The sequence below is a fragment of the Glycine soja genome, chromosome 10, assembly GCF_004193775.1.
Source record: "Glycine soja cultivar W05 chromosome 10, ASM419377v2, whole genome shotgun sequence".
In the NCBI taxonomy this organism is placed as follows: Eukaryota; Viridiplantae; Streptophyta; class Magnoliopsida; order Fabales; family Fabaceae; genus Glycine; species Glycine soja.
Window position 1 is genome coordinate 48,823,181 of NC_041011.1, and position 15,969 is coordinate 48,839,149.

The 15,969-nt window shown below is 31.7% G+C and overlaps 3 protein-coding genes across 6 annotated transcripts; all 3 read right to left on the bottom strand.

Annotated features, from left to right (window-relative positions):
- Positions 1–3,845: 3,845 nt before the first annotated feature.
- Positions 3,846–7,167, bottom strand: LOC114372097 (1,2-dihydroxy-3-keto-5-methylthiopentene dioxygenase 2-like). Its single transcript, XM_028329496.1, has 7 exons — positions 7,033–7,167; positions 6,163–6,274; positions 5,977–6,071; positions 5,649–5,763; positions 5,437–5,561; positions 4,322–4,392; positions 3,846–4,226 (listed from the first exon to the last, which is right to left on the bottom strand). The coding sequence occupies exons 1-7, from the start codon at positions 7,048–7,050 to the stop codon at positions 4,160–4,162; spliced, it is 603 nt and encodes a 200-aa protein (XP_028185297.1). The 5' UTR covers positions 7,051–7,167; the 3' UTR covers positions 3,846–4,159.
- Positions 7,168–9,035: 1,868 nt separating this feature from the next.
- LOC114372618 lies at positions 9,036–12,306 on the bottom strand. 4 transcript variants are annotated; one of them, XM_028330282.1, is made up of 6 exons: positions 12,110–12,295; positions 11,933–11,997; positions 11,557–11,642; positions 10,336–11,013; positions 10,039–10,239; positions 9,036–9,362 (listed from the first exon to the last, which is right to left on the bottom strand). In XM_028330282.1, exons 3-6 carry the CDS (start codon positions 11,626–11,628, stop codon positions 9,318–9,320), a joined length of 996 nt encoding a protein of 331 aa, XP_028186083.1. In that variant the 5' UTR covers positions 11,629–11,642; positions 11,933–11,997; positions 12,110–12,295; the 3' UTR covers positions 9,036–9,317. The 4 variants fall into 4 exon arrangements, with proteins under 4 accessions (XP_028186083.1, XP_028186080.1, XP_028186081.1 ...); XM_028330279.1 differs by having other exon boundaries at positions 9,074–9,362; positions 10,330–11,013; positions 11,557–11,662; positions 12,110–12,306; XM_028330280.1 differs by having other exon boundaries at positions 9,074–9,362; positions 11,557–11,662; positions 12,110–12,305.
- A 1,402-nt stretch (positions 12,307–13,708) lies between these two features.
- LOC114370536 (1,2-dihydroxy-3-keto-5-methylthiopentene dioxygenase 4-like) lies at positions 13,709–15,927 on the bottom strand. The gene is made up of 6 exons (XM_028327920.1): positions 15,822–15,927; positions 15,654–15,704; positions 15,484–15,571; positions 15,321–15,415; positions 14,521–14,760; positions 13,709–14,354 (listed from the first exon to the last, which is right to left on the bottom strand). Exons 1-6 carry the CDS (start codon positions 15,822–15,824, stop codon positions 14,226–14,228), a joined length of 606 nt encoding a protein of 201 aa, XP_028183721.1. The 5' UTR covers positions 15,825–15,927; the 3' UTR covers positions 13,709–14,225.
- Between the last annotated feature and the right edge of the window lie 42 nt (positions 15,928–15,969).

Consider the following 15,969-nt stretch of genomic DNA (forward strand, 5'->3'; position numbering starts at 1 on the left):
GCACACAAAATTAAGCCTTGGTTTGGTTGTGTGAAAAAATTTATTATTCATGAATAATTTTTCAAAAAATAATGTGAATTTCATATTTTTTTAATTTTAATTCAAATATATTTTTTTTCAATTTCCTTTCATTTTTTTCTCTTACGCCACCAAACTCACCTCCAATATCTACTGTTGATCAAAAGGAGTCTATATTATAATCAGAGTTGGATAAGTAGTCTTCTATTTTATGTTTCCTTGGGTAGGTTTCTTGCAGAATAAGTGGTGAAACTTCTAGCTTAGCTGGATTTAAAAGAAACTAACGATTTCAAACTTTTCATGAGGTGTATATTATATAGAGTAGTGATATATGTATGAATCACTCATAATATTATATATCTCACTAATATATATTTTCTTATCTTTATTTTTTTATCATTTCATAAATTTTATTATATTTATATTATTTTTTTATTTTTTACTTTCTCAATATTAGATAGTATATTAGGTTTCCGACAAAATTTTCCTAATTGTATATTGAGAGTAATACCTAACACAACACAGTACAGTTAACTGAGGAGTGAGGAACGAATTAATTTTGCCATGTTTGTTTATTATTCTTTCTTTCAATCTAAGCATCTTTAACCTTTTTTTATTCTCTTTTAAATGAAGTTTGGTGGGCATCGATTTATAGCAACCGTCATGATCTGAATTAATATACAGAGTTGTCAGGTCCAAAAAGGTCAAAAGAAAAATATTCAAACCCACAAGATGTTACTGTGGCATGAGATCCATCAAAGAAAGTAGAAGATAATCTAAAAAAAGAATCTGAAGGCTTTCTTTTTATCCTTATGCAAAAGAACAAGCTGCCAACCTCCAATATATTGTAAGCAAAATAGCTTCAATATATTTTCATGTCATATGATAATAAATTTAACTAAAGGATATTAATTAAATGATCGTGTTGCTTAGTTTCTAAATGAGCCAATTGAGAAATCAATAAAATGCTTTTTTATATTGAAAATTATATTGGGATGTATTGAAAAATCATAGAAGTACATTTTTGGCAGAAGTGCATTAATGACACTGTTTTAAAAAATATATATATTTTAACTCTTTAACTAACTAGTGTCCTAATATTTGTCTTAAATTTAAAAGAGAAATGATAATGGTATCTTTAAACAATTTTTAATATATTATTTATTATTAATTAAAATTTATCGGAATTCATAAAAAAAATATGAGACTAGTTACATAAAAATAAAACCTACATATTTAATGAGTTTTCATAATTTTCATTAATAATAAAAAGAATATTAAAAAAGTATAATAAAAAATATGTTATTAACATTTTCCTTAATTGTTTAAAAGCTAATGATTTAATTCTTGCTTCTTTTTTTTTCTCGAGAAAAGATTTAATTCTTGCTAATCGACGTTTATTAATAAATTATTGATAAGTATGATTGCATTGTATATATATTAAAACTCATTGATTGTTCAAACATGCTCATTTTTCATTAAACAAATAAGCTCAAATCTAATGATAGATTAAATTATTTAAATATTAACATAGACATATATTTCCCAGGAAGTAATATTTTTATTTAATACATTTAATTAGAGAGTGATAATTATTTGTTATTATTTTATATTTACCGTGTACCTAACTTTAGTTTTCAAGATTAAATCATCGTTATTAATGCAAAATATATATTTTTTATTTTCATTTGATTATTTAACATAAAATGTATATTAAATACTAAATTATTAAGACAAAAAATTTATTTGAATGAGAATTTGTTAAAAAAAAAAAAAGTAGTTAAAAATAAACTTTGAACGTTATATTTAATATATAAAATTTGAGGGGAAAATTATAAGTCAAATCTAAGGTATTAAGCTTTACACGTAGTTGTTATCAAGTAAATAAATAATAATCGAGGTGAGAAAAATCTTCATAATTTGACTTTAAATGTAGGTTTTTTAGTGGTAAAGGAGCTTGACGCGAGACACCTGGCCAGATTTGTTTGCATCAGAAATTGACAGACACGTGTAAGCACTCGACCAATATTTTAGTGCTATAATGATAATATTAGAGATTAGAGATGAGTGTAGAACTAGAACGGCATCGAATATACCCGACACCACCAAAGAAAATGAAAGCTTAGTGACAAGGGTCCCATATATATCTTGCCTTTTGTTTCTGTTTTTCTTTGGAGCACTTAATATTTTCTCTGTCTAAAATCTATATTCAACTTTAGAATCAAATTATTGCGCCTAATATTAGGCAAAACTTGATTAGGGGTACTTTTTTGTCATGCAAATAAGACCACTGATCTCACTCACAGAACACGTAGTTTTCTAAGAACTGGCATCAAACAAATAGAAAATTCATCATTTCATCCTACACATTGTTTTCCTTGGACTAGCTATGAATTGACTTAACTAAAAGATTAAGTTTGAAGCTGAAGATGAAGAAAATAGCATAAATTACTTTATTTTGTTTTAATTTATATTATATAATGAATTAATAAGATATAATAAACTTATCCTTTATATTAATTTATTATATATTTTAATTTAGTTTAAGTTATATCTCGTGAATCACTAAGTTATAGATAAAAAAATTCCTCTTTTATCCTTACTCTCATGTTATGCACATTACAAAAAAAATCGTGGGTTATTAGCAAAGAAAAATAGCAGGGGAACATATTTTTTTACTAATGTCTCGCTAATTAGTAAGGAAATAACAACTAAATTATGTTCCCTCGCAAAAGCAGTCAATTGTTTAATGAGGGAGTTATTCCCTTACAAATATCTCGTAAATCTCTTGCAAAACTTTTGTGCGGTATAGAAAAATGAAATTTTAATCCAGCAAGAGAATTCATAACTTCATCACAATTTAGCGAGGAGATAAGTCCCACACAAATTCTCCATGAAGTTTAGAAAAATGGAATTTTAAGGTAAAGGGAGATGTTACGGCCCAATTCCTATTGGCAGTCCAAAAGAAATGTTATTAGTTTCTTTTATTAAAAATAGGAAATAGGTTATAGAATGGGTTTTTTTTAGGAATTGTTAGGAATCTGGTTTGGCCTTTCGGCTTGTTGTTAGGTGTGTATGTAGCAGCTAGGTGTGGGTAATCTGTGGTTTATATAAACCTATTGTATTGCTTTGAGGAGTAGAGAAGAATGAATTCAGAATTTAGTTTCTATTTCCTTCCCTCCTTCAAATTTCTAGAGTTCTCCCTTACTCGATAAGAGCCATGTATCAGGAGAGTTATTCTCCCACAAATATATAGCAAATTAGCAAGAGAATAATTTTCTCACAAATTTCTATGAAATTTAAAAGAAAAAAAAAGTGAATGTAATATTCCTTCAAAAGTTATCACTAAAAATGTAATTAATCTAAAATAATATTACCTTTGTTTCTATAAGATTCAACTTTTTAAACTTGTTCATTCATTTATACAAGACTCAACCTATATTGTTTCATGCATTAATTATTTTGAAGACTAAAAATATCCCTAATTAAATAAGAGATGCTATATTAATGGAAAATGCTTATTTGCACAAATGCTTTTTGTAAAGATGCATGAATTCTTTGTTTTGCACCAAAGCAAGTTTTATAGTTTTTTTAATTTTTAATTTAAATTATATTAAAAAAAGATATTGGTCCACGTTATGAATTCGTGTGTTCCATACTGTGTTTTGTTCGTAACAAATAACATTGCTTTATATTAATATGCATTTAGAAAAGAGAGAAACATTAATGATGATGATATTTTTGAAAAAATATATAAATTTAAAACAAATTTATTTTTATCAACTACATTAACTACTTTTTTTTTTTAATTTTGATAAATCAGTTAATTGAATCTTATAAATAAGAGTAAAGATAGTACTTGATAGCATAATTTTACAAATCAACTAAATTTATGACATAGCTTAAAATGTACTATAACTTAGATGAATATGTAGTTATAATATTATGGCTATCTTTCAAAGGGTCACCTACACAAAAACACAGGCGTGGGTAAAAGGCTTAAAGGGTCACCTACACAAAAACCATAGCATAAAAAGCTGGGACCCTTTATTTAAAGGCACCATTATTTTCTTTTGTTCAAACCTTACTTTAGCAACACAAAGTCTCAGTCCCACGTACTACGATTAGGCGGAACCAGATCTTACGCGGCGGCATCAACAGCATGGTTGCCAACATCCTTTTCCACGAAATCCTTGACATATTGTTGTCTGCACATAGAAATCATATTATGAGGATTGAAAGAAAAGCCTCTGAGTCTCTGATTGAGTGACTGTCTAAGACAATAGAATTTATTAACTCACACCTTGCAGGGAGATGGTCATTTGGACGATTGTGTGGAGTCCAAACTGGCTCACCAACAAAAAAACGCAAAGCCTGCACATCATAATCGTGTAAGCGTTTACAATGTAGACTAAACTAATAAAAGAATTAATATAAAAAAAAGGATGAAAATGCATCAATAAAATAAGATTGCAAGATGTCATATCTCAAGTTCACCATATTCATCAATCCTAGATAGCAACACAGAGCGACCCACTCCAAAACCACTATAGCCAGTATAATGAAAATTATAAATACAAGATAACAATTTATCCAAAAAATATATATCCGTGATTAATAACAAAAAAGTCATAGTCTAATTAACACACATTCACCATTAAATTAAGCTATACTTAAAAATAAGAGCATAAAAATGAAGGCTAGGAGATAAATAATAAGATGGGATTTATAGTGAGTTGTGACAGAAAAATTAGTTGAATGTAAGGGTGCAAGTGCAACAATAAGGTTGCTACCTTATGACCCAGAGGGCATGGGCTCAACCTCTCCACTTGCCTTGGGTAAAGGCATGAAAATATACCCTCTCCAAACCCTACACAAGATTGGAACCTTTTGCTCACCCTAATGAACTATGAAGTGTGATAGTAGAGCAATGCCCTGTTATCTCTACTATTTTTTAAACTACAAAAGATGTTGGAGGTGGATTTGGCTGGAATATGAGTTGGATATATCAAGGTTTGGCCACAAAATGGAGGGTTGAGCGTGAATGGAAACAGCAGGGCTATCTGCCACTATTTGGCTGCTATCACGCAATGTGATATGCTAAACTACGAATTCATGGTAGCAGCCACACAAGTTCCACCTTCATTTTAACATATCTACGAGAATACAACTAACCAAATTTTTGCAATCATGTGCTTTTCTTTAAAAAATATACAAAAACAAGACTCACAAAAGGCATTGAAAAAAAGGGCACGGGACAAAGTCAATAATGTAATAAGTATTCTGAGAACCAACTTCAAAACATCAAGTTCCCAAACAATGGGCCAGAGGAATAGAAGTACAAGGATATAATGTTTTTCTATTAGCAACAGACAAAAGTAGCAGTGCAGGTACTACTTGTAAATATGCAACCAATACCTTAATGTAGTTGCTCTCATCTAGCGTAAAGCGATGATAAATTCCAGCAGGTAAGATGATCATTCCTCCTTTCTTGACCCACACTCGAATCCAAGCATCATTGCAATCCCTAACATCAAAATAGCCTAAAGACAAACAGGATATATTTAGCAACTTAACATGGTAGGCAAGGTGGCAAGAAAATCAAAGTAAAGCAGAAAATTAGTTTGTACCACTTCCAGCAGCACAAAAGCGGATCTCCTCATCAGTGTGAAGATGTTCTTCAAAGAAGCTTTTGATTTTCTGCTCATAATTTGGCAACTTTTCAGGGCAGACCTCACAAACATCCTGAAGAAAAAGGTGACTCAGGTTAAATTATTAAAAAACATAAACATAGCCAGAATGCCAAGATGCATAAATAGTGCACAATGTTAGACATAATAATCAAAATTATAGTGACTCTTTTGCATGTGGTCGATATTTCTCTACATATATTCATTAATATTGAGCAAAAGGAAAGTTAATTCTAAACCATTATAATGAAACATTAGTATTACAAACCATGTAGGTGTAGCCACGCTCTTCACGAATCTTTTTCAGCTCTGGATCATTTTCATGGTTATCAGCATCTAATTTCCAGCTAAGGACTCCAAGTTCTACAATTTAACACCAGCCAAAGATCAGATGTTAGTGTAAAGCCCTTAATCTGCACATAAATACAACTGATAGATGCAGCAAGAAGCTTACCAGCAAGTTGGTCCAACGAGACAAACTCCTTGGGTTCTTTGTGGTGGGGGAGTCTTTGATCTTCATCACTATCATCCATGTACCATGCTTGAAGGACTTCCTCTCGTGGATCCTATGAAAAAATGACGTTTGATTAAAAAAAAAATAAGATCCTCTTATTTCTTGGGATTTCTTAATGAAGAATTCATATAACCTCTAAACAACTGAAAAAGTAGCAGCACCAGTACACATCTAACTGATTTGACATAGTTTGAGCACATGATCAAATATATACTAGTAATTGGAAAGCAAATAATCTGTTTCAAATAGATAACTGGCTTGAGAAATATCACCAGACCAATGCTATAATACCGTATGAGACAAAAAGTAAAATCTCCAGGAGTAGGAACAATGATAGTCAGCATAGAGATACATGGTGTTATATTTTTCAAACAATTAAGGAGAGTTAGCGTAGGAGTAGATTTAAAAAGGAGTGGTATCTGAGAGAAATTTGACGAAACTTCATGATGTGTCAGTATAATTAACTCGTTACTTCAAGGATTCCATCTCAAAACTCCTAGGAATTTTACGGGTAACATGGAGCCTGTTCTTTCCACAAATTTCTTGGTAACAAATCACGAAACTATCAAGAATTCCACATAAAAACATAAAAATACCCACAAACAGAAACAAATAGCCAAGTTGAATTCAAATAACAGGCTACGATCATTAACATAATTATTCAGGATGAAATCTACAATAAATTGTCGAAGCGGAGCTAAGAGAAGAAATAATTTCTTTAAGGTAAAAGGTAGAATTTGCTGATTAACAAAGGAAAAGAGAGAAAAAGTTTGTCACAGGAAACAAACAAGAGAGTTGGATTAATAATACCTTGTCGGAAGAAACCATCGTAACAAGTTTTTTTGCTCCGGTTTGAACCTGTCTTCTGATCGGATTTTTGCAACCCTGTGCTTAGTGCCTACGCGATTTATAAACCCCTCAATTGCACCCCAATATTTTCTTTTTTTACCAAAATAACCTTTTTCGCCGTTGGACAATTTTGCTTTTGTTTCTTACTTTAATAATGTGAAGATAAGATTTTATTATTTTGGCTATAATATATTTATTTTATTTTATTATCAATTTTTTCAATCCCGTCTTTTTCAAAAAAATTATTTTTCAAAATGGAGTCCATATATTTAATAGGTGCAGCTCATTCAATATCACATGTTTAGTTTGTGAAAAAAAAATCTAGATTTGATTATTTTAAGTGTGGTTAAACTCTAAAATATGTCCTTAAGGTGTGTTTGTTAGTAAAAAAAATTGGAATCAATATTATCTGTATGCGTCCTAGGAAAAAAAATAATAACAAAAAAACCCGGCAGCGTCAATTGAGGACTCATATTTGCACTGTTTCGGTGTGCAAAAAAAAAAAAAAAAAAAAACCATAGTAAAATGAAATTGTGAGGCTGAAAGCCTGAAATAATGGAAACTGGAGTTGGATTCCTGTAGACATGTAGTTTATTTTTTACTTATCATATGATTTATCTATTTACTTTTTTTTAAAGAGAAATCACATCAAATCAGTATGATTATGATAACAGTACCATAATGATACAATCATTTTGGTTAAAAATAATAATTTTTTTAATCATTCTGTTTTACATGTTAAATTATTTACATATTTATAAAATTTAATTAACAACAAATCACATCATATATTCATTTATCGAAAAAAATTCACCTCATATATTATATATTTACAAACCATTTCTTACCTGCCAATACGACACTTACAAACGCTAAGGTTAACATACTAATTTTAATTTTAAAACAAAATATTTTGTAAGACTAAGATTTTCTACAGTCAAAATTGTAAGTGCAGAGGATTCTCTCCAGAGTCCATATCCAAATTGAAAGGTCAACTAAATAGAAAAAGTCTTCAAAAATTCCTTTCACCCACACATGTTACTTGCCTTATGGTAGCGTCTACGAATGTAGTTTGATAGTAATTTATTTGTAACGTTTGGTTCGGAGGAGAACGGAGAAAGGTAAAAGGGAGGATTTTCTAAATTTTCTTGATTCAAATTTTAGGAGTGAAAAAAAATTAAGAAAACCAAAATCTTTTATTATCCAATTTTTTCTCTCTTTCAACATTAGCAAAATTTGAAGAGGAAGATAGTAGATTTAAAATATTTTAAGTATTGCTTCTAAAAAAATATTTGAAGTATATTGACTAAAATAATCTTATATTTTAAAATTCAAAATTGTAAAAGTATAAAGATAAACTAATTCTTAAAAAAAAAAACCCTTTCTCCCATGAAATTAAAAAAAAAATACTTCCTCTCTTTCGTCAAAATCTCTACATTTTTCTTCTCCTTTCCTCCCCTCCCCTCGTTTGAAACAAGGAGTCCATTAAGATATGTTTGATTTAGGAAAATACATAAATAAATAAAATAATTTTTTAAGTTGTTTAATAGTAAAATAAATAAATCAATAATTTAAAATTGCCTTTCCTCTTATTTAATTAGATAGAAAGTAAAAGAAAAAAAACAAATAAAAAATCACATAAACGTCTCTAGTTGAAAAGAGTCATACAAAAAAATGTTAATTTAATCTAAAATGAAGAATAAGAAAAGATTTTTTTTTTGTTTTTTCTCTCTTTATTTTCTCTTTAATCAAATAATAGAAAATTTTCAAATTTCAAGAGTTTTCTTCCTGTCTGATTTATTGCTCTCCATCCAAAATATAAGGGAAATGGCAATTTAATTTTACAGAACTAAATTCATCTGCATGTAATATAATAACAGTAATGTACAGATAAACCTCTTAACACACTGCATGGAAAATGACAGAAACATACCATGAAAGATAAAATGAATGCAACTTATATACATGAGTTAAAATGAATGATTTTAAAAAAAAAAACACATTTTTTGCTACAAAATTGTCATATTTATACACTGATAAAAAATATATAACAATTTATACAGCATTTGTTGTCTTTATCTTTCTCTAACACATTATTTATTACATCTCATACTTTTCTCTTTTTCTCTCTTAGTTATAAAATTTGTAGTGCAAATAACATTATTCGTACTTGAATAAATCACCTTGGATAGTACTACCTTTTAGGAATGTAAATATTTTTGGATCAGAATGGATTGCCACTAAGGCTATGCATATTCCAAGGCTCTAGTTTCTAATGCTATTGATATTTCCTGCCAAAGATGAAGAGCATGGCTATGTCAGAAGAAATACTGCTTAAATAGTAAGCAAAAAGATTTGATTGGAACCAGACAACAATAAAAAATACTCCTGACACGTAAAATATACTAAACATCTGCTTGTACACTATCTACGTTGATGCAATAAAAGAGTGTTCTCCTAAAGAGTCATCATCCCTCCTTTAAGTTGATACTGTTGTTCTAATGATTTATTTGTTACTCGATATATCCATTTGGTATTCGGTTTCAGAGAGTGCCAAGTGCTGTTTCTAAATGCCGGGCATCCAGCAAACATGTAAAGAATGCAGATTGCCATAAAATGAGAGAAATTGGAAGATTCGTACTAATCTATTCCACCATTATTTGATATCTCCACAACTTTTTCTCTTCATTTTTTCTCTGCTGTAAATAGGTTCATGTCTTACTCGACCCTAGATATTATAGATTAATATATTATACAAACCAGCATCTCTAGTGTTGGTGATTCTATACCCAAATGTGGATCCCCTCTTCTTAACTTCAGGAGCCCAGAATAAGAGCAACACACACATACACACATTTATTGAAGTTAACTGACTTTTAAAATATTATGTGAGTGAATCTTCTACATCTATCAACATCTATCATTAGTTAAAAAAAAGAAACCTATTTAGCGTTATTTGTAACTTGCCTGTGGCTTTGCAGTGCTTGAGAATAAGCAGCTTGATGTGATTGCCTGCCCATGATCTAAAAGCCATCCCACTTCACTTAGAGTTTCACCTTCCTTGCTTTGTTTAAGAGAACACCACAGCTGCTTAGGAAGCAATATATTGTTATCTCCATCTCTGACAGAGTTCTGCACTTTGCCATCAAAAAGCTCTTGAAATATCTCCTGGAATTAAATAGAAAAGGACGTGCCAATGAAGCCAATTAAACAAGAAAAATCCAGATATATAAACAGAAGGGCAAGAGAGATCCATACACTCACAGTGTTTGGAGTGCCGAAAGTGGCGACAGCTTTAGATCCCTTCCAGATACCAGTAACATCTGAAGCATTCATGGGTGCAGTAGAAGCAAATGCCGAATCACGGATAGCACAACCTCCTAGTTGATCACCATTTCTGAATGGCCCATACCACTGCTCACGATACACTTTAATACCCTTTAGCACAATCTCTGTGTTATTTAATACATCAATAAGCTGAATAATCCTAACCCGAGATTCACAATCTTGAGGATTGATCAAGCAGTACTCCAACTCTAATAAGTTATCCTTCTTTTGCCAGATAGCAACATAAGAACCACTGGATTGGTAAGCAAAGGCAGTAAGTCCATTATTTTCCCCTCCCACTTTCCTCTCATCCACGTTGTACCGTGTAGCAGCATCAGCCTCACATCCTACAGTTGGAAGTAACTGAATGGATTTGTATTGAAGAACACGTTCCTCTGGTTCAGCGAGAGTGGGGCATTGAGTCTGCCAATCAAATACTTTAACCTCCCACTCCCGGTATGTTTCAGGCACTACCGACTCCGGCAGTTCAATTGCCTTCCCTTCATTACTAAAGTCTGCTCCAAATCCATCCCATTCGCCAGATGCTCTTTTAGCAAATTGTGACCATGCTTCAATACTTTCATTCCGCACCTTGGGAATAGTTCTACTTCCATCCTGCATGGAATAGCCAAATTGGTATCGAAAGTACTAAATATTGCATGAATTCTAATTTCTAAACAAGACAAAGAAAGCATAAATTTGTGTAATCATGGGTTATGACCATTATCCAAAGGGAAAACTGTTAAAGCAACAGCACCAACAAGTTACACAGTAATAATCTTGTGTTTTATAAGAAAAACATAGAGTTAGCACCCATCTTGATCGTTAAAAGATATATATAGGCTACATCTACATGCCTACGGCACATAAGTCCTCTACTTATATCACATGTGTGCCTTCAAATCAAAGGTTATATACCATTAGTTTCACCCTTCAAAGATCAACCTGGGCAAAAATCTGACATTAAAAAACCAAATTGATTTCATGTGTATCTTCGGTGAACCAATTGGAAGACCATTGTAATGACACATGTATCTTTAGTTTAGAATACCAAAATGTACACTTTCTCAAAAAACTAATCACTTCCAGTAAAGACAACAAGAAATAGAAGGGTAATAAGGACCAAGGAACAAATTGCAAAAGTGCCCCTCTTCTTACTTGGTGAGAATCTGTTTCTCCGAGCACACCTATGAGGCTATCAGTTTCACCAGTGTCTTTCATCGCTTCCATTGCATCTTGATTGACTGCACACATTAAAGTTCTCCTGTTTTTAGATTCAAACACGCCAATTTACTATTCACAGCTTCAGAAATAGAGTATTTTATAAGTAGTATAACACAACTAAGGGGCATTTGGTAGTATGAGTTAAAATAGTTAGAGTCAAAATAGCAACTTATAATAAACTTTTAGATATATTGACATTTCCAACTTTCACTCCCATCAAGCATACCCAACCAAGTTGAAAAATAAATCGTAAACACAACACACACACACACATAGTAAATTCAATACAGCGATAAGTGTAAAATCCTACCTCCTCAAATTGAAGGAAAATGGTCCGAAAATCCCAATTTTCTTATTTTGTGGCCGTGGTGAGCCCTGAATTTAGAAAGATAGCAATTTTAAGCATAATCCGTAAAACCGTCGACATAGAAAGAGCAAAATAGCGAAAAAAGAAAACACCATAAAGCAGGGGCAAGGAGAGAATTACATGTAGATAGAAAGAAGGGGTGGAGAAACGACGTCGTTGAAGAAGGCATGAAGAAGGTGAAGTGGTGGCGGTCACAGAGAAAGCAGCCATTAGTGGAAGCCGAGCAAGTTTGTTAGTGGCGGTGAAGGGACTCAGCCTTAGCCTATAACAGTAACCACCGTTCAACAAGATATGTGCCCACCACTTATGTTTAAAAAATTCTATAATATATTTTCTAGCATAAATAAAATGCCAATAAATAAGGTGCACTAAATTATTGACAAGGACCCGAATGGACGGAGACAAGAGATTGTCTTAATAGTGAATTGAAATGGAATATTCTTCTATAATTTGCAAAGAATAAAAATATAAATGTATCTTTTTTAATCATGCGAATAAAAAAATACTATAATTCACGCACATTTTTCAATAATTTAAGCCAGATTCCTTAATAAAGTAGAAACATATCATGTTTAAGGAATAAAACTTGACAAAGAGGGCAACTTGTTTAAGCATTTTTTTTCACCAAACAATTACTTTTTTCTATATAAAAAATCACTTTTCTTTTATTTTATATGTGTTTGTTACAGTTTTTAAAATAATGAGAAGTTGAACAGAAATAAAAATTTATAATCAAAAACTACTTTTTTATGCAAATTAGAAGCTACTTGAAACTGTTTCTCAAGAAACCAATTATTTTTTTTAAATGGAATGTTTTTATTACAAATAACATGAATCAAGTTTTGTTTAAAAAAAAAAAATCATTAAATTATTTTATACTAGAATCACTAACTAATCTTCAACAAATTGATCCTGAATTTGGAGTTGAAAATGAGTAGAATTAAACTAAACTCAAATTTAATCTTAATTGATTTAAAATAAATCTTTCAACTCGAAGTTTGATTTTTTCCAACTTAATCTTAAGTCTTAACATTTTTTGTTGTTCGAACTAGACTTGAATCAAGAATTTTTCTATCTATCTTATTATGGTAAATAAAAATTTTATAAGTTTTAATATTAGAATTGCAATGCCTCATTATAAACTATATGCATGAATTAAATTTGTGTATCATAATTTAAGATATTTGCTGAAAGTTATAGGATATACACATGAAGACTTTACATGGAATGCTTCATATAGACTTGAATTTTTTAAACGGGCTAAACCTATTTACACAAATCCTGTTTAACTTGGCCTATTTTCACCCTAAGTGAGAGGTAAAACATTTTTAGTTTAACTTTTCCTTTAAAAGGATAAAAATAAACTTTATAAAAAACAGACACTACCTAAAGCAATTTCTCCTTATGTGTTTGGGTATTTACTCGGTTCGTGAGTCTATCCCTAAACTGAACCCAGCACTGCTCTTACAAATCAACAAAAATCCGAATTCTACTAAAGTAAAACTTTTTTCATAAAAATTTAGTCAAAAAAGTTATCGTAGATTCAAATTTAATTGCGATTATCAAAAGTTAAAACCATAAACAGCTTTTGGCAAACTAATTAGGATTCTTCATTAAAAAAAATGAGACTTCGATAACCTTCGGCGAACAAAGAAATATTAGAATGTGTAGTTTTAATTTGTTATTTTTAGTTCTATTGTAGGTTTGAAACAGACCAGATACAAAATTGAACTCATATTCCATTCCATCTCACACATTCATCAATATTAGCTTAGAAAGCCGTGGACATTGAAGCAAACATGGAACACAACACGGGGGTGGAGGGACTTAGACGCGGGGTCTCATCAAAGCCTTCATGGTGGTGGAGGGATTTATCTATGATTGGTTTTCCAGCAATATTCAGTGGAAGGTGATGAGTGCTTAAGGGATCCGTTCAAAGCCTACATCACGTGAATATATGCCAGTATCACTATCTCCTCAAAGGAAAAAACTTGATCTAAACAACTGAACACGGGCTAACAGAACATAATAGCAGCTTCACAGAGACAAAAGCTAGTAGTATGTAAACATATATCATATGCTCTTAGGTCTGTTTCATCTCATGCTTGGTATGTTTCAGGTTCATAGACAAGTCTACTCATGGTAAAACTACACAAATATTATACCAACAATTACATCACAGACCTTAAGCTGTGATTAATATCTGAAACAAGATATACTAGTGTATTTCAGGGCCCTAATGAGCTGCAAGTGGCACTCCAAATTTCTCAGTTAGGCCCTTAATGTATTCCTTTCTAGCAGGATTGTCTTCCTGTGGTCTATTATATGCTGTCCACACTGGCTCGCCCTTAAACAGCCTCATTAACTGAACACAAACACACAACAAAACAAAGATTAATCAACCTAGAAAAGCCTTGAATCTTGATATATTTAAACAATCTTAGATTGGCATCATTTTCTTCCTTCCACATCCCAAAAACGAAGCCCTAGCAAGAGAATATATGGCTGTGGTTACCATAAGACTTTCATACCTTCACATAGTTACTTGGGTCTAGGGTGAAGCGATGATAAATTCCTGCTGGTAAAATGATAAGATCACCAGCCTTGATCAAAATGCGAATCCAGCGATCATCCTTGTCCCGCACGTCAAAGTAGCCACTTCCTTCCAAACAATAACGAATCTCTTCATCCTGATGAATGTGCTCAGTGTAGAAGTTCTTCAACTTCTGTTCATAATTTTCCACCTTTTCTGGGCATAAATCAAGCAGGTCCTACAGTATAAGATGCAAACAAATCTTTATATCACCTACAATATTCATAACAATGGTTAGCAAACAACAGCAAACTTGAAAGATCACCTTGTTCTCCTTGATTATTGAAATGGACTCATCAACAGGCAAGAACATGTTTAGTCTTAGGCTCTTAGAAAATATGCTACTAAGTACTGAGAAATGGACAGAGTCTCAAAGCAATATAGTGTAGCTGCTAAGCTCTGTATGTCCTATCCCAGGAGTCACACACACTTTTCTCCATAAAGTATAAAGATATTTTGCAAGCGTTATCCGGATTGGGCATAATGCGTCTGTAGGTGGCTTTTTAAAATTGTTTTTAACAAATTTTGCAGAATTTATTATCTTTTCAAGAATTCTGTTTTTGTTTCCTGAACTTCACTGATTACTGTAGCAATTCTGCTCTATGTATTCATAGTATGCTGGGAATTCTAAATACTATTCCTATCCTGGATTAATCAATGAAGACTGAAGAGGTAGCAACTGAAGCACTATCTAATTACAGAAAGCAAAATAAAATTAAAAGATAAATAGAATATTACCATGTAGTTGTATCCCCTATCTTGTCTAATCTTGGTCAACTCTTGATCGTTCTCATAGATAGTTGGATTGAACTTCCAGTATAACACACCCAATTCTGCAAAATTCACCAGAAACGTCAGAATGAAGTAAAATTAGAGAGGGGGAGAGATGAGATGAGCTCACCTGCTAATTGGTCCAATGAAACTGATTCGTTGGGATTGCGACGGTGAGAAAGCCTTGGATCTTCATTGCTATCGTCCATCAACCATGCCTATCATGTCATGTCACGACTTTTTATTAATAACAATAAGTCCTAAACTTAGATTCAGATTACTTCATGGAGAAGAACTCACCTCAATCGCCATGAATGACACTCCTTTCTTACTCTGGCTCGTTCTCTCTATCTGAATTGCAATTGGTCAGAGTGACATTATATATTTATTATCCCAAGACATAAAAAAATTAATTAATTAAAAACCACATGACATTATTGTGGCGCATATATTTCTTCTTTTTTTTACCATCTCTTCTTCCGTCGCGTGACCTGTGTACGTACGTGTGGCGGGTGTTTCCACCCAGAAAAAGAATATCGTTATCGTCGGGTTTTTTTTTTCAGATTGTTTGAGTGCTTGCGCCCAATTGTAAACTTTATCTAATTTTGTGGCAGAT

What these genes read in the sequence shown, in the direction of transcription:
- LOC114372097 (XM_028329496.1), bottom strand. An exon ending in CTCGTTGGACCAACTTGCTG is followed by an intron (nt 6,072 to 6,162) that starts GTAAGCTTCTTG and finishes GTTAAATTGTAG; the next exon opens with AACTTGGAGTCCTTAGCTGG. An exon ending in CTTTTGTGCTGCTGGAAGTG is followed by an intron (nt 5,562 to 5,648) that starts GTACAAACTAAT and finishes GTTTGTCTTTAG; the next exon opens with GCTATTTTGATGTTAGGGAT.
- LOC114372618 (XM_028330279.1), bottom strand. Translation starts at nt 12,199, where the DNA reads ATGGCTGCTTTCTCTGTGACCGCCACCACTTCACCTTCTTCATGCCTT. An exon ending in CCCCTTCTTTCTATCTACAT is followed by an intron (nt 11,998 to 12,109) that starts GTAATTCTCTCC and finishes TTCTAAATTCAG; the next exon opens with GGCTCACCACGGCCACAAAA. An exon ending in GAGAAACAGATTCTCACCAA is followed by an intron (nt 11,014 to 11,556) that starts GTAAGAAGAGGG and finishes TATTCCATGCAG; the next exon opens with GATGGAAGTAGAACTATTCC.
- LOC114370536 (XM_028327920.1), bottom strand. An exon ending in TGTCATTCATGGCGATTGAG is followed by an intron (nt 15,572 to 15,653) that starts GTGAGTTCTTCT and finishes ATGACATGATAG; the next exon opens with GCATGGTTGATGGACGATAG. An exon ending in TTCATTGGACCAATTAGCAG is followed by an intron (nt 15,416 to 15,483) that starts GTGAGCTCATCT and finishes TGAATTTTGCAG; the next exon opens with AATTGGGTGTGTTATACTGG.